Genomic DNA, 22,101 nt, shown 5'->3' with positions numbered 1-22,101 from the left:
GAAATGGAAGCACTGGGTTGGCCAAAAATGTCACTTGGATTTTCTATTCTGTAAGATCTTATTCACTGGACAACCCAATACATAAAGACAGAAGATGCATTATAAATTGCTATTTAGTCCATTTTTGGACTCATTGGTACAGTGCAGCTAATACTCTAAAAATCTAAAACATTCTGTTTCTAAAACTCAGTCACACATAAACATTTGTGAGATTGGGTATCACATGGGTAATGAGTGGTGGTAATTCAGTATTTGTGATTTAAATGGGGTGAAAGCAGGATTTTTAAAATCCATTAAAGTGTAAAAAACATATTGGTATTTGTTTATAGGTATAATGTTTACTTAGCACACTGCAATTTAAAACAGAAACACTGAGAATTAAAGTGTAAAAGGCACCTTTACAGTATTTCTAATGCCTTAAAATACAGAATCTAAAATAAAGATTAGTCTTAGTAATTTTAAAATTTTTTTGGCTGCCCCAGATCTTAGTTGCAGCATGTGGGATCTTTGATTCATTTTAGCATATAAAATCTAGTTTGTTTGTTTTTCTTCCAATTTCATGATTTCTTTCATTTCCTACTTATTGTGGTAAATGGAGAATTTATTATTACTGGAGCAAAATCCCACATGCCACAGCTAAAGATTCCACATGAGGTACATCTGATTCACTTTGTTGCACAGCATGTGGAATCTTTAGTTGCCGCGAGTGGGACCTCTTGCTTGCAGAATGCAAGTTCTAGTTCCCTGACCAGGGATCCATCAGTCCCCTTGCACTGGTAGCAGAGTCTCAGCCACTGGGCCACCAGGGAAGTCCCTAGTCTTAGTAGTGTTAAAAATTTCTCTCTATATGTGTTTTCTTAATTTAATTAATTAATTATTAGTTTTTGGCGGCACTGGACCGTCACTGCAGTGTGTGGATTTTTCATTGTGGTGCCGTCTCCTGCAGTGGAGCACAGGCTCTAGGCGTGAGGTTTCAGTAGCTGCAGCACTCGGGCTCATAGTTGTGGCTCACGGGCTCTGGCGAGTGGGCTCAGTAGCTGTGGCAGAAGAGCCTAGCTGCTCTGTGGTGCATAGAATCTTCCTGGACCAGGGTTGGAGCCCGTGTCCGCTGCATTGACAGGCAGATTTTTATCCACTGTGCCACCAGGGAAGTCCAAAAAAGTGACCATGTACATTTGGAACTGACAGTAAGGGAATTTTGAATGTGTTAACCAATTGTAACATTTCTCATTGGTTATTAAAATAATTGTGCATGGTTTCAGCTATCATAGTCATTTTTATGGTCCCATGTGTGCAAATAAAGTGCCATTTGTGTGGGAAAAAGGGAATTCTTTCATATTTATGGGTTCAAAACATAAACATCAACTCATATTATTTAACACCTACCTAATTTAATATTCAAAGGCTACATGCTGTTTGTTGCAACGTTTCTATACCACCTGGCTCCCCTCCTTGCCTCCTTGGACAGGTTTCTTAGGGTTATTTGAGATGCTCTCTCTCTGGCTTAAGTTCTAAAAGTTCCCACCAAATAAAACATAACCCTTGTAACCAGGAAGGGTTAATTTTTACTCCACACAGGATCTGTTTCTGTGACTTTAACTCTCATTTCACTGCTTTTGTTATTACAGGCATACCCAATGGCCTGCCTCAGGGAGCCCTGCCTGCCCCACTTCTGCCTGCCTCTTGGGAGAGGGTGCCTTAGTTTGGCTCACAGGGAGAGAGTCTGACTCCTCTCATCTGTGAAGGACCATGACATTGCTGTTCTTTATGTGGGAAATGGCACTCCTCCTCTGCTGCTTACCAGCACGACTGAGAAATTCATATTTGGAGGCCAGAACTACAGATGTTCAGATTACCTGCCCCTTGTTCCAAACTTCTACATAACCTGACTCCTCCTCCCTCTCCTCAGAGCAGTTTTTATGGGGTTACATGAGACATTGTCTCCCAGGCTTGAAGCCCTAAAAATTCCCATCAAATAAAAGGTAACTCTCAACATTAAGTTGTATGTATTTTTTCAGTCTGCAAACTTTTGTTTGAATTTTATTTGTTATTAGTCTCATGTCAATTTAATTCTTAAACCAGAAGAGCAGAGGAAAATGTCTTCCTCCCTTACACTCTCCTGTGGTGTATCCTCTTGCTGTCTCTCTCTAAATTCACATGGCTTTTATATTGCACTCTGAACACAATAGCCTTTAAATTTCTAGTTTGAAAAATGGTGTGAGAAATTATGTCACAGAAAAACAGAGAAGTGAATCATATTACAGGTCTACTGGTTTTAACTTTAATTTCATGTACTAGAAAACTTAGTTAATTTTCAGAAACAGTTTAAATAAAAAAAATAGATTTCACATTTGCATTGGTCAAATTGCTTCAGCTACATAAGCACTTGGTTTGCTAGTAAAATATTAATGTTCCTTAAGAACTTTCTTATCAGTAAACATGAACCCTGTGACCCAGGAACTTCAATATCCTGTTGTCCCAGATAAAAAATAAAGTGCAGGGAGAGGAGATAAGGAAAGAAGAAGAAGAAAATTTTTATTTTAGCAGAAATTAGACATATAGCAAAAGGAATTCCTTTTCTTGGACTAAAGTACAAATGTGCATGAACTACCTTCTTTTTCTCATTAAACTTGCTATAAAATAAAAATGCTAAAGTATTTGTTGGTAGATGGATTTAGCCTCTATTCCTACCCTGAACCACCACATCTGTCGTTTTAAGGTCCCATATATGCAAAAAAAGTGCTGTTTGTATAGAAAAAAGGGAATTCATTAATATTTATGGGTTCAAAACATAAACATCAACTCATTTAACACCTACTTAATTTAGAATCTCACTCTTCCAAATCCCTATCTCATTCAAGTATAGCTTGCTTCTGTGCGGTTAACAAACACTATGAATAAATATTGCTGATATTTTTGGCAAGCAAGCAATAGAGCAACTGTTTATAATGTATATATATAAACATTTATAATAAAATATTTATATATAAACAATTTTTAATGCATCTCTTAGGGATGGTGTGTGAAATTCCCTAAAAACGCCTTGAAGAATTTAAGGACATGCAGACGTTATTTGTTTGCTGCAAATCCATTTTCTATCTGTATAACTTCTGGCACTGCTAACTCCAAGGTCATTCAGGTAGCCACGTTCCCCATCTCCTGTGATGATGAACCTAAAACCAAACACAAAAATGTTAAAAAAGCATAGGCTGGACATCTACATTTATTCCTCCTCTATGATCTTTAGCACCCCAACTCCAGGTATTTTTAATGTGGACAAGAGAAAAATGAAAATCTGTTGCTCATAAGGCTTCTGAGTAAGTATACACCATTTCTGTATTCAGTTCCTTTTATATTCTCAAAGTCGCTACTGGAATATTGGAAGATTATCATCATCCATCCCAAAGTCAATTATGTTATAGACTAGGTATTTAACTAGGGCTCACTGTTGTAGCCAAGTGAACTGCTGCCATGGGTGGTGATAAAACAAATTGTCACATACTGAAATATCGGTAAGTCATTCTGGCTTATACATCACTTAACTTGAATATTATGCTATAAAATAGTCTGTTTGTGACATATTAAAAATCTACTCAGTTTAAATGCTAGGCAGGGAGGGGGGGAAATATAGGATTGACTTCTTTACATGCTATACAATGGCATTTGGATTTTGGCTCCATGTAAAACTTTCCATCTTCATTCTTTCTGGTTCTGCATTAAAGCAAAATTGTCTTAGAAATCCCATATGTTATGACTTCTGAGAAATGGAAGATTTCCTGCCATAACAGTAAGCAAAGGATCCCACAGTAATCAGCAAAGCAGCCACCACAGAATGGTGAGCTGGTGAGCCCTGAGGAAACTCAGGAAGGGGAGAAATCCCTCCTTCTAGTAGCTCTCAGACTGCAGCCACTCCCTATGCTGAGCCCTGAAGGAACTCAGGATATGAAAACACAGGATACTGGCCCCAGATAGTTGAGGTGCATATCAAAGGAATGATTTCAGTGAGATCAGACTTTTGCATCTTCCCATACATAGAAAAGTGCTAAATTCCTTAACCTGGGATATCTGGTTTTCTTTAATTTACAAAGGTCTGTCTGTACCATAATAAACATCCACTGTACATCTACATTAATTATTAATCAAAAGGGCACACTGACCAGAAGTAAAGAATGTCCAAAGTAAAAATAAAGTTTAAATGTCCCTCTTCTTGAGACACCAATGCTGGTCCTGCTTCGATGATAAGACTCCCTTCCCAGCTGCCAATGCCGTATTGACCCACCATGTACTTGCTGGTCTATTCTTTTTTTTTTTTTTTAAAGCAAAACCTTGAAGGAATGTAACTCTGAAATGTAACTCTGACTTGTTTAATATTCTCTTTTCTGACAAGATATAAAACAGGGCCAGAAACCCTGTTTCTCTGAAGCAGTTTCTCAGAGTAAATCTGGGAAGTGGGCTTCTGGGCTAGTCCTCAACTTGGCTCAAATAAAACTCTTTTCTATTCTTATTTTTGATCGTTTACTGATTATTTTAATTATATCACATAATATATCACACATGATTTTCAGTGTTCTCCTGACCTGTTTCATACATGTGTGAAAATAAACATATGTGCTTACTAGTAAATTCTTAAATGGGCTTAGCTTTGATTGCGGGAAGTGATTGCCCCTTATATTCTATATGCTCCAAAGTAATGGTTACATTTAACACATTCCCACTGAAGTGTTCACAACCCAAGATGTGTTCCTAAGTTCCTTCCAGGGATAAATTATCACAGGAGGGATTCCCACTGGTTCTCTGATGACCTTCCTTTCAGGAATGGACAGGGCAGCGGGCAGAGTGGACTGAGGGTCTGTGGATACCAACTCTTCAGTGGCTTTCCAAGATGGTAGGATCCCAGAGTACCTCAGCTGCTCTCTCTACATTCTAAATACGGATTTCAGCACAGTTAAAGTCAGTGGGTGAAAGCGGAAGAACTATGTCCAGTGTCGTCATCATGCTAAAGATTTCAATTAAAAACATGATACATAAAGTTTTCCCAAAGGCACAGATAATAAACAGAAGAGCATACAAAGGATTTCTATTTTATACCTCATAGTGCAGCAAACTTTCCATGATATTAAATTTACCTTCCCATAAATACAACTCACACCCATATGCACATAGAATAGAAGGCAGTCTAAAACTTACGAGGCATTATATTTAGAGTTGTCTGTCCACTTCCAAGCATGATGTGATGATTCTCTGCTAAGGCCAATCCAATGGTCAAAAATGCCTTTGTATCTTCTCAGAAAGTTCTATTATAAAACACAGAAAGCAAAAACACATGTCTCCTTCATTTTACCCTTGAGTCCTCTTGCCCCCAGCCTTCTCTCTTTGGATGACAGCCTGGTAAGATTGAGAAGCTTAGACATTGAAGGGAGAAGACTAGTGCCCAGTTCTCAGCTTAAGTCACACAAATGTCTCTGATCCTAAATTACATTAAAGTGATCACACATCTCAATTTGACTGGGAAAGTCCCAGGTTATGCCTGTGGTTCCAACATAATATTGTCCCTTTCACTCCCCAAAATGTCCCAACTTGGATGATAAATTACATGATTACCATACTTCTTTTTACAATGGAAACAATATATCTAATTTGAAGATTAACTATGAGGATTACATGAGAGAATGTGTCCAAATCGTCTCACAGGGTTCCAGGCAGAGAACATACCCAAGAAATATCAGGCACTAATATGCACTCTAGGCCCCCAAGTCTGCCTGGAATGGGATCCTTCCTCTTCTTTCAGCTGTCACCCTGTGCGGCCTATATCCTTCTCAGGGGCTAAGTATTTAACAAAGAACATGATCCAAAAATATTACTTACCAACTCCTCCTCAGTTTCAAACTGAGCAAGAACAGCTCCCACTGAAGTACAGGATGTCTGACTGAATGTCCAATTCTTTGAGTCTTCAGAAAAATAAAAACATTTACTCCCAAATCCAATCCATCCTTTTGGGCAGCTGACATACAGAATGAGTAAGTCTGTCTCTCTGCTTCTCACTAAAAGTTGGACAGACACAGTGAAGCATAACAAATAAATTTTCTCATCCATTTTATCTATTTTTCCACTTACCATCCTGAGGTCAGTCTTTTTTTCCATATGTATATATACATAGATACACATGTGTACATGTATATGTAGGTACAGTATAACTAAATTCCAAAATGAGGGGTTTGAAGAAAAGCATGCCAAAGAACAGCTAGACTCTTGTACTTTTATGGCCTTGGCTAATAGCATTTTGTTTTTCTTAAAATCTGAAAAGGGGCTACTTTCTATAGGTAGACAGATTCTTAGAAATGTCTTCCAAGCCCAAACTCTGTTTTTCCCAAAGAATAGTTTTTCTTTATATGTGTGTTGGCACCATTCATTACATATAGATTTGTGGAACCAGCTCTCTGCTTCTCACTAAAAGTTGGACAGACACAGTGAAGCATAACAAATAAATTTTCTCATCCCTTTTACCTATTACTCCACTTACCATCCTGAGGTTGGTCTTTTTTTATATATATAACATATGTATGTATGTACATATATACACATATGTGTTCATATATGTAAGTAGAGCAAAACTAAATTCCAAAATGAGGAGTTTGAAGAAAAACATGGCCAAATATAAACTAGACTCTTGTACTTTTATGGCTGTGCAAACAGCATTTTGTTTTTCTTAAAATCTGAACAGGACCTACTTTCTATAGGCAGACTGATTGTTAGAAACGTCTTCCATGCCCAATGCGTTTGTTTATCAGAATGCACAGTTTTACTTTATATGTATTTTGGCACCATCCATTACACAATTTCATATTATTTTGCTTCCAGAGTCATATTCTCAGATGCTTGTCTATGTACTAAACACTCTTTATGGAGGCCACCCAACTCTGGGTTATATGCAGAATTGCTGAGCTGTAATGAATATTACTTTGCCAACAAAGGTCCATCTAGTCAAGGCTATGGTTTTTCCTGTGGTCATGTATGGATGTGAGAGTTGGACTGTGAAGAAAGCTGAGCCCCAAGAATTGATGCTTTTGAACTGTGGTGTTGGAGAAGACTCTTGAGAGTCCCTTGGACTGCAAGGAGATCCAACCAGTCCTTCCTAAAGGAGATCAGTCCTGGGTGTTCTTTGGAAGGATTGATGCTGAAGCTGAAACTCCAGTACTTTGGCCACCTCAGGCGAAGAGTTGACTCATTGGAAAAGACTCTGATGCTGGGAGGGATTGGGGGCAGGAGGAGAAGGGGACGACAGAGGATGAGATGGCTGGATGGCATCATGGACTCGATGGACGTGAGTCTGAGTGAACTCCCGGAGCTGGTGATGGACAGGGAGGCCTGGCGTGCTGTGATTCATGGGGTCGCAAAGAGTCGGACACGATTGAGTGACTGAATTGAACTGAACTGAATGAACTTCCAACTAATATCTCTAATGCCTCGTTAAATGCTACCAGCTTTAACCATTTATAAAATACCAACTGCTAGTTAGTGTGTGGAAAAGTGATTGTACTTTGCTGCTTGCCAGAAGAGCAGACTTCTCTGAGATCTCTTTTCTTTTTTTGGTTTCTTGGAAAATGCAACATTGAGATCTGTGGTCGCTTGCTGAGTGCAAGCTAGTGGTAGTTGCTACCACTAGCTTAGTGTAGTAATCTAATAAATGATTTTATTAGATTGAGAATTTGCCTTGGAAAGATGTTCTGTGAAAAACTAACATATGAATATATATATATATATATATATATATATATATATATATATATATATTTTTTATATGGTGACTTTTTCCCCTGAGGTCAGTCTTAAAGTACATATTGTACATTTGATTGTTGCCTCCCAGAGTCATCACTAACAGTCTTATCTCAGGCACAAAAGCCATCATCCACTGATCTTCAAGCACAGAATCTGTGCATCTCTCTTCTCAGGGGTCCATGGAGAGTAGTGGTTTTAAGGAAATCAATTTCTGTGGCATTTAATTCCTGTAGTACGCCTTGTTAGCATCATACAGATTTCCTTTTCCCCACATCTTCCTTAATATCAGTCCTTCTTACTCTTGACAAAAGAAAGGCAAACTCCTTACCTTTCCTAGATTTTACTATGCTACATCTCTTAGGGGTATAAAACCTTCTAGTAGACAAAACATGGCATAGTTCAACTATTGATTTTAGTACCACAATACGATGTAGTATTTCCAGTGTCTCTGGAAATGCTCCTTTATATGTATTTCTGTTAAATATGTATAAAAATATTTGGGCCCTTGTTAGATGCTCTGAAACCAGCAAGATATCAGAGTATAGGCTATGGGAAGAATAAGTGTTTTTCCTTCATAACCTCACTTTTTCCTCCCTTATGCAATCTGATAGGAAATATTGTTGGTTCAACTTTTGAGATAGATTGTGCCACCAGGTCCCACCTCCACTGTTATCACCAGGGCCAAGCCACAGTCCCCTCTGGTGTGGATTTCTATAAGGTTACTCTAGTAGGTGTTCCCAAAGTCTAACTTTTCTTCCAACAGTCAAAATGGTTTTATTCTAATGAAATTTAGATCATGGCATTCCTCTCCTACAATTTCCCTTTTCCTGGTACCCCCCACTGCGCTCAGATTAAAAGCTCAAGTCTTTACCTGCCTCATTAGGCTGTGACCTCCCTGACCCCCAGCCCGTTACTCTTCCTCATTCCCACCTTGCTTCAGCTGTAGAAGTTTCCATGCTGTTCCCCAAACCTACCAAGAGATTCTTCCTTTCATTCTACTTGTTCCTGCCATCTGGAGTGCTTTCTCCACATAGCCACATGGCTCCTTCATCTCCTTCAAGTTTGCTGAAAAGTCATCTTGTCAAGGAGGCTTACCCTGGACACTTATATTCATGTCAATCTGTTACCTTATATTAGAATATCTGCATCTTCCTGCTATTAATAGAATAGGAGTTCCCTGGGAATATTTTATGTTTTCTTTACTGATATACCTCAAACATATCACACACCCTGGCACATAATGGAGCTCAGTAAATACTTATTGACAATGTGAATATGCAAAGAACATGGTACAGTTTGGAGAACAGGGAACTCACCTGCCAGAAGAGCAGAAAGTGTCACCAAATATAGAGCTACAAGTATAAAAATAATCAGGATGCAGCAGCAAAACTTGGCAGGTGTAACAGGAGATATAATTGCTAGGCATTTCTTTCGGAGATCTTTATCTATAAATAGAAATGTCACAATCTCAATTTTATGGAAGCATTAAAAGAAAAACTTAAATTTATCACAGAATCAACATGTAAAATCCACTGTACCTCACCTCCCCTATTGCCAAAATCTCTCACCAAAGGTCCAAGTCCAGGAGAGATGGCCATGGCCTAAAAACGACCCAGAGATAAGAGAAACAGTATTTTTCCCCTGGAGAGTCTTCCAGTTATTCTAAGAAGAGCTAATAAGAGAGTAAGAGACAGACAGACTAGAAATCAGAATGAAAATGAAACATGCACACAATCCAGATTTACCTCCACAAATAACAAATTTGGTTAGAAGTTCTAAGAGGAACATTAAAAAACTAATCAATATAATTCATCACATTAACAGAACAAGAGAAGAGCAAGGATAAGACCATCGATATAGACATAAAAGGAGAAGGAAATGGCAACCCACTCTAGTATTCTTGCCTAGAGAATGCAGTGGACAGAGGAGCCTGGTGGGCTGCTGTCCGTAAGGTCGCCCAGAGTCAAACATGACTGAAGCAACTTAGCATGCACGCATGCATGCAGGCATAGACATAAAATGTGGAGAAACATGAGTCATCCCAAATAACAAAGCCCAGCAAATTATGAACTGAACTTTCACTTTTCATAGAAATAGTATAGCTAACATGATACTTAATGGTGAAAAAGTGAATGCCTTCCTCTAAAGGTCAGGAACAAGGCAAGGATGCCTGTTCTCACCAATCCAATTGAACATTTCCCTAGAGGTTCTATCAGTGCCAATAAAGGCAATAAAAGTAAATAAAAGACATATAGAGATTAGGAAGAAGTGAAAGTGTTTCTAGACATGGTATTCACTCACCTCCCACTAGAAATAATTTGAAAATTATCTGCACATGAAAATACCTTCCCAAGAGACAAGTATTCCAGGCACACCCACTCCCTGCCTCATCCCAGCTCCTTGCACTCCAGCAATTCTGGCACATAATGCAGTCACAGACAGCTTCCACCCTGGGTTTCCTGTGGGCTCCTAGGAGCCAAGCTCCTGTCTCCCACTGCACCTTCCAATTCCAGCAGCTCCAGGTGGGGCTCCTGTGACACTTGCCTCCTGGTGAACTCCTGGGGACCAGGCCCCCCAAACCCTTCCCTCAGGACTCTGCAGTCCAGCACAGAGAGAGACCCTCTCCCTGTGGGAAAAGGAGAGTAAAACGGTGCTTGACTTCACTACAGATTCCAGGTCTACCTGCTCTAGCATCACATCAGTCTGACTCCTTCAGCCCTGGGTGACACCCTGCAGACTCACTAACCAAGGTCCCCTCTCCCCAGTGTCTGCCAGCTCCAGTGAGCCAAGTGACTACTGTGAAATTAGACTCCTGGCAGGCTCCTGGTAACCCAGGCCACCTTTCACCCTAGGGACTGTGGACTTGCGTGGCCATAGGCAGCTCCTATCACTCCTGCTGGCTCCCATGGATCAAGAAACCAACACAACCAGTCATTGTTGTTGTTTAGTTTCTAAACCTTGTCTGACTGTTTTGCGACCCCATGGACTGTAGCCTGCCAGGCTCCTCTGTCTGTAGGATTTGGTGCCTATGTCCACGGGATTTCCCAAGCAAGAATTCTGGAATGGTTTGCCATTTCCTTCTCCAGGGCATCTTCCCAACCCAGGGATCAACCCTATTTCTCCTGCTTGGCAGGGGGATTCTCTATACCACTGAGCCACCTGGAAAGCTCCAACTAGTCACTAGGGAAACATAAAATCCAGTGAGCTGCCACAAGATGTGTATCAGAGTGGCAAATACAATAACAAAACTGAATGATGGTGAAGAAATGATACAAATGGAATTCTCATAAACTGTTGAAAATGCAACAGTACAGCCACTTTGGAAAACAGCTTGGCAGTGAGGTGTGGCAAACATAACCTCATCACATGCCCTAGCAATGCCATCCCTAGGTATCTATGCAAGAGGAATGGAAATTTCCATTTACACAAAAACCTATACTTGAACATTTATGATAACTTTATTTATTGTCACCAAAAACTGGCAACAATTCAAATATCCTTCAGCTGGGAAAAAGGTAAATAAAGACCACTTTGTACTAAGAAAAAGAAAAGCTTCACTCCATGCTTACAATTGCTCATTTATTATTTTGCTTTGACTCAGTAAATTTTACTGAGACTTTCTCTTCCCCAAAGACCTCAAAAACTCTGGATTGCTTGAAAATGTAAAAAGGCACTAAAGAAAGCAGTGAGATGCTTCCCAACTCATGTGTGATCACTACCTCATGTTCCTAGAACACAAGGGAGAAGTGTGACTTTGGAAATGCCACCTGCTCTTCCACCTCACTCTCCCTTCCAAACAGTGTTCTGTTCCCCTCCTTGCCTTACTTAAAAATGAGAATCTTTTTCACAGAGTGTTTCCTATGGTGATAGTCCTTGTGAATAATGTCTCTCTTTATTAAGTCTACACTATTGATATACGGTATAATATAAATGAATTTCAAATGCATTATGCTGGTGAGAAAAGCCTGACTCTGTAGGCATTCTTATAATGCAAGAGTTTCAAAACAGAAAACAAATCATTGGTTGCCAAATGATGAGGAGAGAGGAAAGAAATATATACAGAGAGCATGTGTGTGTGTGTTAAGGGGTGTGGGGGGTACTCTTATTGTGCGGTAGCCACATGATTATATGTATTTGTCAAAACTCATAGAAATGTACACCAAAAGATGAATTTTACTGAATGTTAATTATACTTTTAAGAAGTTCCTGCTAACTTTCTTTTAACTGCCACATTTCACTCATTGCACCTATATCTCCTAGAATGTTCAGGAGCCTCAGTTTAAATGCTAGGCGGCGGGGAATATAGGAATGACTTCTTTAAATGCTATACAATGGCATTTGGATTTTGGCTCCATATGAAACTTTCCATCTTCATTCTTTTGGTTCTGCATTAAAGCAAAATTGTCTTGAAATTCCGTATGTTATGACTTCTGAGAAATGGAAGATTTCCGGCCATAACAGTAAGCAAAGGATGCCACCGTAATCAGCAATCGCAGTCATCATAGAATGGTGAGCTGGTGAGCCCTGAGGGAACTCAGGAAGAGGAGAAATCCCTCCTTCTAGTAGCCCTCAGACTGCAGCCACTCTCTATGCTGAGCCCTGAAGGAACTCAGGATATGAAAACACAGGATACTGACCCCAGATAGTTGAGGTGCATATCAAAGGAATGATTTCAGTGAGACCAGACTTTTGCATCTTCCCATACATAGAAAAGTGCTAAATTCCTTAACCTGGGATATCTGGTTTTTTACAAAAACATCTTTTGATATTCAAAGGCTACATGCTGTTTGTTGCAACGTTTCTATACCACCTGGCTCCTCTCTTGCCTCCTTGGAGCAGTTCTCTCAGGGTTATTTGAGATGCTCTCTCCCTGGCTTAAGTTCTAAAAGTTCCCACTGAATAAAACATAACTCTCGTAACCAGGAAGGGTTAATTTTGACTCCATACAGGATCTGTTTCTTCGACTTTAACTCTCATTTCACTGCTTTTGTTATTACAGGCATACACACTGGCCTGCCTCAGGGAGCCCTGCCTGCCCCACTTCTGCCTGCCTCTTGGGCGAGGGTGCCTTAGTTTGGCTCACAGGGAGAGAGTCTGACTCCTCTCATCTGTGAAGGGCTATGACATTCCTGTTCTTTGTGTGGGAAATGGCACCCCTCCCCTGTTGATTACCAGCGTGACTGAGAAATTCATATTTGGCGGCCAGAACTGCACAGAGCTGTTTCATCTTTGTTTATTGATATCACAGCAAATATTTCATGTCACACCACCCATGATTGATGTAAAGAAGTGAAACTAACACATCCCTCTGCATGAGGCTTGCTATTCTATGAGATACCGACAAAAATCAATTATTTTCTTTTTACTTTGATTCATCTCTCCCCACCTGATCCATAAAATAACCTGGAATCCAGACCCCAACATGATGGTTACTTCGAGATGTTAGTCAGCCATCTTCTTGGTCAGCCAGTTTTCTGAATAAAGTCATATTCCTTGCCTTAACACCTTGTCTCTCAGATTCATTAGCCTATTGTCAGGGGTGAGCAGAGTGAACTTGGGCTCGGTAATACTCTCAACTTTTAGGTTGTGAATACTTTTTTAAGTTTGCTGGTGCTGCCGCTAAGTTGCTTCAGTCGTGTCCGACTCTGTACGACCCCGTAGACAGCAGCCCAACCAGGCTTCTCTGTCCCTGGGATTCTCAAGGCAAGAACACTGGAGTGGGTTGCCATTTCCTTCTCCAATGCATGACAGCAAAGAGTGAAAGTGAAGTCGTTCAGTTGTGTCCGACTCTTAGCATCCCCATGGACTGTAGCCCACCAGGCTCCTCCATCCATGGGATTTTCCAGGCAAGAGTACTGGAGTGGGGTGCCATTGCTTTCTCCATTTCCACAATTTTTTTCATTGTTAGAAGAGTAAGATGTGAATCTCCCCTTACCTCTCTCCAATGAATCTCCTATTTGCCCCTTACTTATATTTTAAAAGGGGCTTCTCTGGTAGCTCAGCTGGTAAAGAATTTGCCTGCAATGTAGGAGACCTGGGTTTGATCCCTGGGTTGGGAAGATCCCCTGGAGGAGGTCGTGGTATTCTTGCCTGGTGGGCTACAGTCCATGGGGCCACAAAGAGGCAGACGTGACTGAGTGACTAAGTACGGTATTCTAAAAGTCCTCCCTTTTTCTTCTTCTTTATTTCTCTATATCTTTCTCCTAACACCCTCCATTGTTCCATGTTTCATTTCTCTTTCTTGCTTACTTACTTCTGTTCTGTTTTTTTGTATGGAAATAAAATTTGCCACCCCAAAAATGTCTCTTCAGCATGTAGATTATTTCAACCTGGAAATCAGCAAAGCACCCAAAATCCAGGAAGAATCTTTGATCTTCTCCCTATCTGTCTAAAAAAAATTAGATAGAGGGGCTGTTTAAAAGAGAGCTATCACCAGAAATACCTGCAAAGAATATGGGCCTGAGTGTGGTGGGGGAGACTGGGCAGGGCCTAGAGATCAGAGTCCATCATGGCCCTAAAGATCTTTGTCTCTGCACAGCCGTGCAAACATTTATTCATCAAACTTTTGCTTTTCCATTTCTATTTCCTTTTCTCTGAAGTCCCAAACCACTACCCCCAACATCTTTTGTCTTTAGCTGAAGATGCTATTTAAGGTGAAGCTGTTGGCCATTTTGGTGAGTTACTCAGTTTTCCTGGGTCTGTCTCATGTATACATATGATTCAACTTGAGATGTGGAATTTCTTGCCGTATCAATAAACAAGGATGTCACAGCCGTCAGCAGTTTTGACCCTCCAAATGTGAAATTCTGAGCCTGGAGTGTGCTTAGGAAGGAGAATGATGGTTCCTACCTGGCAGTCATTAAGTGCAGTCACTCCCTGCCGTAAGCACTAAGGACAAGTGCAGGAGACCAGCCCCAGACAGCTGAGGTGCATATCAAGGGAATGATTTCAGTGAGCCCAGACTCTTGCATCTTCTAGTACAAAGAAATCACTACATTCCTTAGCTTGGGATATCTGGTTTTCTTTAAATCACAATAATCTTTGGATGTTCAGATTACCTGTCCCTTGTTCCAAACTTCTACATAACCTGACTCCTCCCCCCTCTCTTCATAGCAGTTTTTATGGGGTTACATGAGACATTGTCTTTCAGGCTTGAAGCCCTAAAAATTCCCATAAATAAAAGTTAACTCTCAACACTAAGTTGCATGTATGTTTCAGTCTGTAAGCTGTTGTTTGATTTTTAATTGTTATCTGTCTCATGTCAACTTAATTCTTAAATCAGAAGAGCAGAGGAAAATGTCTTCCTCCTGTACACTCTCCTGTGGTGTGTCCTCTTCCTGTCTCTCTCTAAATTCATATGGCTTTTATATTACACTCTGAACACAATAACCTTCAAATTTCTAGTTTGAAAAAGTGGTATTAGAAATTATGTCACAGAAAAACAGAGAAGTGAATCATATTACAGGTCTACTGGTTTTAACTTTAATTTCAGATACTAGAAAACTTAGTTTTCAGAAAGTTTAAATTAAAAAAAAAAAAAGATTTCACATTTGCATTGGTCAAATAGCTTCAGCTACATAAGCACTTGGCTTAACTAGAAAAATATTAATGTTCCTTAAGAACTTTCTTTTTCATTAAACATGAACCCTGTGTCTCAATAACTTCAATATCCTGTTGTCCCAGATAAAAAATAAAATGCAGTGAGAGGTGATAAGGAAAGAAAAAGAAGAAAATGCATATTTTAGCAGAAATTAGATGTTCAGTAAAAGGAATTCTTTTTCTTGGACTAAAGTACAAACATGTATGAACTACGTTCTTTTTCTCATTAAACTTGCTATAAAATAAAAATGCTAAAGGATTGCTGATAGATGGATTTAGTCCTGCCCTGAACCTCCACATCTGTTTTTCAGTTACAAAAGAAAAGCAAAAAGCAATATATGGGAAACCACTCTAATTTAATGATTATTCAAGAAAGCAGATTTGCTTAACCACAAAACCAAGCAGACTTGTCTAGAACAGAATCATGTGATAGAAGCATGAGACACATTCCAAAACAATAAAACAGTGGCACAGTGAGACCCTAATCCTGTGCAGTGAGCTCAGTAAGTTAACGATTCTTGTGATATGCTCTCTGCACACATTAAAAAAAAAAAAAAAAAAAAAATTTGTGGACTTAGCTTGACCATCTAGGCAAAGGAAACTCTTGATCAACCTGGATTAGCTGATGATAGAAGCATGACATGTACTCAGCAAAGACAGAGGTCTTCTCCCCCACCTACTTTTCCTTTGATTATAAAGCTGTAGCCCAGTAAGTTCTGCAGTGCAGGAGGACACTGCCCACCTACTTGAAAGCCTCACAAGTGTTCTATTCTAATAAATCACTTCTTATCTATCACCAGGGCTTCCCTAGTGACTCAGATGGTAAAGAATCTGCCTGCAGTATGGAAAATCTGGGTTTGATCCCTGGGTTGGGAAGATACCCTGGAGAAGGAAATGGCTACCTACTCCAGTATTCTGGTCTGGAGAATTCCATGGACAGAGGAGCCTGGCAGACTACTGTCCACGGGTTCGCAAAGAGTCAGACACGACTGTGACTTTCACGTTTACTTATGGATCACTTTGCCTCTCACTGAATTCTTTCTGGGATCAAAGATAAAGAACTGTGGTACCGGAGCTCTTTGGAGCCCCTCTAATGACACCAAACAGTTTCACCAATAGTCCTAGTTTTTGCAGTTAACCTTTTTATTTTGTCAATAATTATTCATGGCTTTATTAAATAAAAGTCTCTTTAGAGAACAGTAAGAAATTAATTCTTGGCTAACATCAGGGGAGAATGACAGGAGGTTACAATTTTTTTTTTTAATGCAGTGATATTGATAATAACATTAACCAGATAGGTACTATATTTCAACAAATACTTTTAATAATCAATCACTATGTTACATTAATACTCTGATGCTCTCATTAAATCAAAACTGTTTAACTAAAATGATTATATTTAAAAGATGTTCATATTTTTATATCACTACTGACAATATCTGGTAAGATATTATATAAACTACTTTGGTAATGTACTCTGAAAAGGATGATATAAAGCTTAGCCATTTAAGATCCACTATGATCAAAGGATCAGAGAATGAAAATAAGAGAGAGATATAATAACAGAAGTACACTATATATACTATATATACATAAATAACTATATATAAATAACAGAAGTACACTAGACTCCATGAGAAAGAGAAAGGGACATAAAGAGGGAAATAGAGGGAAAGACAAAGAAAATTATTTGGACACATAAATGAGCCTCAATAGATTTCAGCTGAAACACTTAATGATATTACTGAAAATCACATTTACCCTTAATTCAAAAAGGAAACTTTGCAGGGAAATTTGTGCCCAATGGAAAGAAAACATACTTTTGTATTTACTTAAAATTTTATTTTATCTTATTTTATTTTACCTTATTCAAATTCTTTTCCAATTTAGTTTGTTACATAATATTGAGCAGAGTACCCTGTGCTATACAGTAGGTATGGGCAACTTTTATTAGTACATGTATTACAAAATTATTAGTGTCTGTTTGCCATCACCTCTGAAATACAGTAATCTATTACTTAACATCATAATGTGAATTTCCAGGATGCAAGTGGCCAGCAACCTGGAGAAAATACAAAGACTAATTAAAAACAAAAGCCAAAGACCATTTTTCTCTTAACCTCCTATAACATAATTCACTGTGCAGTAATATTTAAGTAACATACTAGTAGCAGAATAACTAATATAACAATTACACACCTTCCCTCTCACCCACCTCTAGTCCCTCAAAATATCTCTCCTTCTATGAAAGTTAACTGTGAAGTACTGATACTTCTGAAGCACAATTTCTCCTCTGTTGTCAGTGGTCAGTAGTATAAGAACTCCCTTCCACAACTACCATTTTGTTATGTCAAAGTTTATCAATTTTACCTTACCAGATCTCCACTGCTCCATGTTCACTCTATAGGTAGAGTCTGTCTCTAAGATTTTTAAAGACACCTCTGTCATTGTCATGTTTCAAAAAAGCATTTGGTGGTACCTTTTCTCAGTAGTTGCAAAGCAGGAAATGTGAATTGAAAGGAAATTCTGCTAACATTTCCTTCCAGTTCAGACTCTACCTGAACTGGATGGAGTTAGCACCCTCCAAGTTCAGACTCCGCCTCTCATTGCGAAAGAGGCTCTTGATGAAAGTGAAAGTGAACTTCCAACTCTGGAAGATAATGGAGAACAGAGGATCCTGGTATGCTACAGTCCTCGAGGTTACAAAGAGTTGGACGTGACTTAGCAACTGAACGGCATCATGTCACTATGTCACTGGGTGCAGATCTTCCAAAAATGTACATGTTTTTGTTGTTCAGTCACTCAGTCATGTCCAACTCTTTATGACCCCATGGACTGCAACACACCAGGGTTCCCTGTCCTTCACCATCTCCTGGAGCTTGCTCAAACTCATGTCTACTGAGTCAGTGATGTCATCCAACCATCTCATCCTCTGTCATCCCCTTCTCCTCCTGCCTTCAGTCTTTCCTAGCATCAAGGTCTTTTCCAATGACTCGACTCTTCACATCAGGTGGCCATGTTTAGAGTCATCTCTTGTGCTGTTGGAAATGTACATGAGGCAGGAGCTAAATGGACTTGGGGCTGTATAGCTGGATTTTGTCCCCTGTGGACAGGTATCCCAAGATAAAGAGGAGGAGGAGCTAAGCCCTGCCCAGAAATGAGATAGTACTTTTCTCATTCTCAAGGTCCAGAGGACCTTTCCAAGAACACACCTGCAGCAAGACTCTTTGTGGATCAAAAAAGGAGTAATGTCAACCTGTCCACAGGCCTCTTCACTAGAAGCCATCTTGGCTAGGAAATGTGGGCACACACCTGGGAAGACACTGATAATCACCAAATATGGACTCAGAACCAGCCAAAGCAAGACGTTTGGCCAAAGGAAACCCAGAAGAAAATCGCATAAAAGTGATTCGACTACCACAAGGACCCGACGCTCTGGGCTTGCCAGTGTGTGCCTATGCCATGTACTCTTTTCCCTCCTAATAAATGTCTCACTTGTTTCACTAGTTTTGGTTTCTCTGTGGAAATTCATTTTCTGGAAATGAATCCTAATGGCCAGGACTCAGCACTTGGCCTGACTTCAATCTCTGGCCAGAAACCAAAGTCCTGTTTCAAGTCCCTGCAGGTTGAGGCCACCTAAGCTCAGACATATCTTCACAAAAACCTTTACCTTTCTCTGTTCATGAAAAGACAATAACAACAAGGAGACCTGAGAGGTAGCACAGCCTCAAGATAAAAGAAACTTATGTCCCTGAATTTCCACGTGGAAGAAAGCTGCATTCTAACTAGAACCTCCTATATTTCACAGCTACATGAGTGATAAGTAAACATACACTGTGCTATCAATGAAATTCAGGAGGTTATCTATTGTAGCAGCTGTGTAATGTATCTAGTCAGAGTGGCAGCCTCATTTTTTCCATATTTTTTGCATTACTAATCACTTCTTATCCAGTCACCAAATATCTGCAGATTGTTTACTACTATGGTAGGTGCTGAGAAACAAAAGCTCTGCAAATTCTGATGAAGAGGATGAAGCAGGTACCTGGGTCTTGTGTGGGAGAGGTCTGGATGGATTTTCCAGAATGGCTGAGGCAAGGTTAGTGTCCTCTCTGGTGTCTAGTCAAGACAGGGACATTTTAAAAGATTACGGTTTATAGTACCACTGAAAACCTGACAGAGCTAAGAGCAATGACAAATTGAAATTATAATAGAGTGATCATTATAATTAGAGTAATAGAGTAATTATAATAATCATTATAATGAAGTGTTCAGCATACAAAAATGGAGTTGGAAGGCGAGGGTCTGATTTCAGAATTTAAGAACTAGAACTTCTTTGTATCTTGGTATTGTACCACACAAAAGGACAGAGCAACATCTGCCAATTCCTGTGACCTCAAGGTACCCTGAGAAATCTTATAGTCACCCTCAAGATCTCCCTCCCTCCCTTTCCTGTGTTCGTGCAACCAATCCTTAACACACTTCACTTCTCATCAACTGAAGTTTTAATGCTTGAGAAACAAGCTCTGTAATGAACCCATGGCTTCTCGCATTTAAAAAAATAAACAAACTTCCTCCTTTTTTTTTAAGTCTGTCAGTCACAACTCAGAGCTACATCTGTATCATCTGTATCTCCAAGCTGGGGCTCTAACAATCCAGCCAAAAAACGCCTCTTCTCAATCAGGTCTTTGTTTCTGAAATTTCAGTTAATAAAAGCAATACATTATGAAAAAGGTGACACACTCAACCTGCATGACACCAGGAAGGGAACCTTTTTTTTTTTTTTTTAAACACACTCTTATTCTGCCAGAGGGAGTTTTAGGCTCTTCAGACAAAGCTGAAAGACAAGTCTCCCCAAGAACCTGGGACCTTTGTGTTTCTGGAAATGAGCGGAGTTCAGGCAGTTCCAAAGGGATCTCAACTTTTCAATAATGACACAATCCTGGGAGTGAGGCAGACAGAGAAATAAAAAGGGGAAAGACCCTGGACCAGGTCACTAAGAACGCCTCCACCCTCTCTCAGCCTTTCAAAGCCCTTAATCCCTAGACCACCGAGCTTACCCTAAGGAATCTCCTCGTCACCCACTAAAGTTCTGCAAACTCCTATGAAGAGGGCGGCTTAGGCGCACCGTCATCTGGGGAGAAATCAAGTCAAATTTTTTCAAATCACCCAACCAGGCCAGATGTTCACCCCGTATTGGAACAGGCCTGGAGAGTTTGCAACCTGTTTGAGACCAAGAAGGCAGTTTCTTCATTCTCTTCTCCTCTGGGTGGTAGCGGTTCTTCTTTCACTATGAATTTGCTCTGGACCAGAGGTGGCCAATGGAGAAGGAAATGGCAACCCACTCCATTTTCTTGTCTGGAGACTCCTGTGGACAGAGGAGCCTGGTGGGCTGCTGTCCATAGCTCACACAGAGTCAGACACGACTGAAGCGACTTAGCAGGCGTGCATGCATTGGAGAAGGAAATGGTAACCCACTCCAGTATTCTCGCCTGGAGAATCCCAGGGATGGAGGAGCCTGGTGGGCTTCCGTCTATGGGGTCGCACAGAGTCTAACACAACTGAAGCGATTTAGCAGCAGCAGCAGCAGCAGCAGCAGCAGCAGAGGTGGCCAAACGGGGATGCGGCATCTCAGGGCTGCTACCACTGCCCTCTCCCGGCAGCTTCAGCTTCTCTGTGGGGCGACCACATCCCTCTCCATTTGCAGCCGTCTCCCACATCCAGGTCCCAACCATCTGCCAAGTTCTAAGGAAAACACCGGATGCAGGGTCTGGAAAATAAGCCCATGGACCGGATGGTACCCCAGATGGTACTATATAACCCTCCCTCCCCATCCTCCATCTTCTGCGCTCCGCCCTAGATGTTACGCCCCACTTCCCGTGTTTCATTTCTCAGGATGTTGAGGCAGAAAAGGAAGTCAGAACACTTGTAAACAGGATGCCTGCGGTTGAAGGGTCTTTGGCTCCTTTCCAACCTGCCAAACGCCTGATGGGGACCTGGTGGACTAACAGTGGATCTAAGAGGACAGCCCTCTGCTCAGGCTGTCTGCCACGCTGGGTCCCTTCCTAGCAGAGCAGGAGAACGTCTGCATAAATCTCCACAGCCTGCGAGTCTCCCTGGCCTAGCAGAGATGGGGACAAGGCTCTGTCTCTCTGAGGTTCAACCTGTGGTAACCAAGAGCCCTGAGAACAGAAACCCTGTTGTGTGTAGCCACCCACACACAAACCTACTCTAAAAGGTGTTGATCTGTGGTTTGTTCGCACCACTGTTCTCAGGAGATCATACACAGATCAAAACCCCAGGCTATTACGTTCTGAGGCTACAAAATGAGGAAAGGTTATAAAGGCCAAAAACTACAAGGTTATATAAATTGTCAGGAATTAGGACTAGAGTTGGGAAGAAATAAGAATGCTTGTTTAAACAGGAGTTGTTTTGGGGTTCAGGATGGTTACACATTTGCAGGTGTAGGAGGGAGGTGCTTTGAAACTATGTTTGTACCTGGCAGTGCTCGCAGATACTGTTTTGAAAATGTCTGGTGATGGTCTTGAGTTTGATATAATTCAGAAAGTTTAAGTTCTCAGTGATGCATCTGCAAGTTCTCAGATGCAAGAATGCATCTGAAACTACCTCCACCTAAGGCCATCTGGCTCCATTTTGTATGTGTGAACCATAGTTACTCCATTTTTATTTTTGAAAGATCTTAAATACATCATCAGGCTTCCCTGGTGG

General features: G+C 40.4%; 1 protein-coding gene and 1 non-coding gene across 7 annotated transcripts; both read right to left on the bottom strand.

Annotated features, from left to right (window-relative positions):
- Positions 1 to 634: 634 nt before the first annotated feature.
- On the bottom strand, positions 635 to 698 carry MIR12002B (microRNA mir-12002b). The gene has a single exon (NR_162363.1). It is a non-coding gene; the product is annotated as a microRNA mir-12002b (primary transcript).
- Positions 699 to 2,510: 1,812 nt separating this feature from the next.
- Positions 2,511 to 21,197, bottom strand: LOC509972 (C-type lectin domain family 2 member D11-like). Of its 6 annotated transcripts, none has more exons than XM_059887079.1 (6): positions 20,433 to 21,197; positions 9,320 to 17,437; positions 9,093 to 9,221; positions 5,866 to 6,041; positions 5,188 to 5,294; positions 2,511 to 3,173 (listed from the first exon to the last, which is right to left on the bottom strand). In XM_059887079.1, exons 2-6 carry the CDS (start codon positions 9,372 to 9,374, stop codon positions 3,053 to 3,055), a joined length of 588 nt encoding a protein of 195 aa, XP_059743062.1. In that variant the 5' UTR covers positions 9,375 to 17,437; positions 20,433 to 21,197; the 3' UTR covers positions 2,511 to 3,052. The 6 variants fall into 6 exon arrangements, 5 of the variants coding, with proteins under 5 accessions (XP_059743062.1, XP_059743061.1, XP_005207154.1 ...); XM_059887078.1 differs by lacking the exon at positions 20,433 to 21,197 and adding an exon at positions 17,751 to 17,895; XM_005207097.5 differs by lacking the exon at positions 20,433 to 21,197 and having other exon boundaries at positions 9,320 to 17,895.
- Positions 21,198 to 22,101: the final 904 nt, after the last annotated feature.

Source organism: Bos taurus, chromosome 5, assembly GCF_002263795.3.
Source record: "Bos taurus isolate L1 Dominette 01449 registration number 42190680 breed Hereford chromosome 5, ARS-UCD2.0, whole genome shotgun sequence".
Classification (NCBI taxonomy): Eukaryota; Metazoa; Chordata; class Mammalia; order Artiodactyla; family Bovidae; genus Bos; species Bos taurus.
This window is presented reverse-complemented; position numbering and strand designations above follow the sequence as displayed.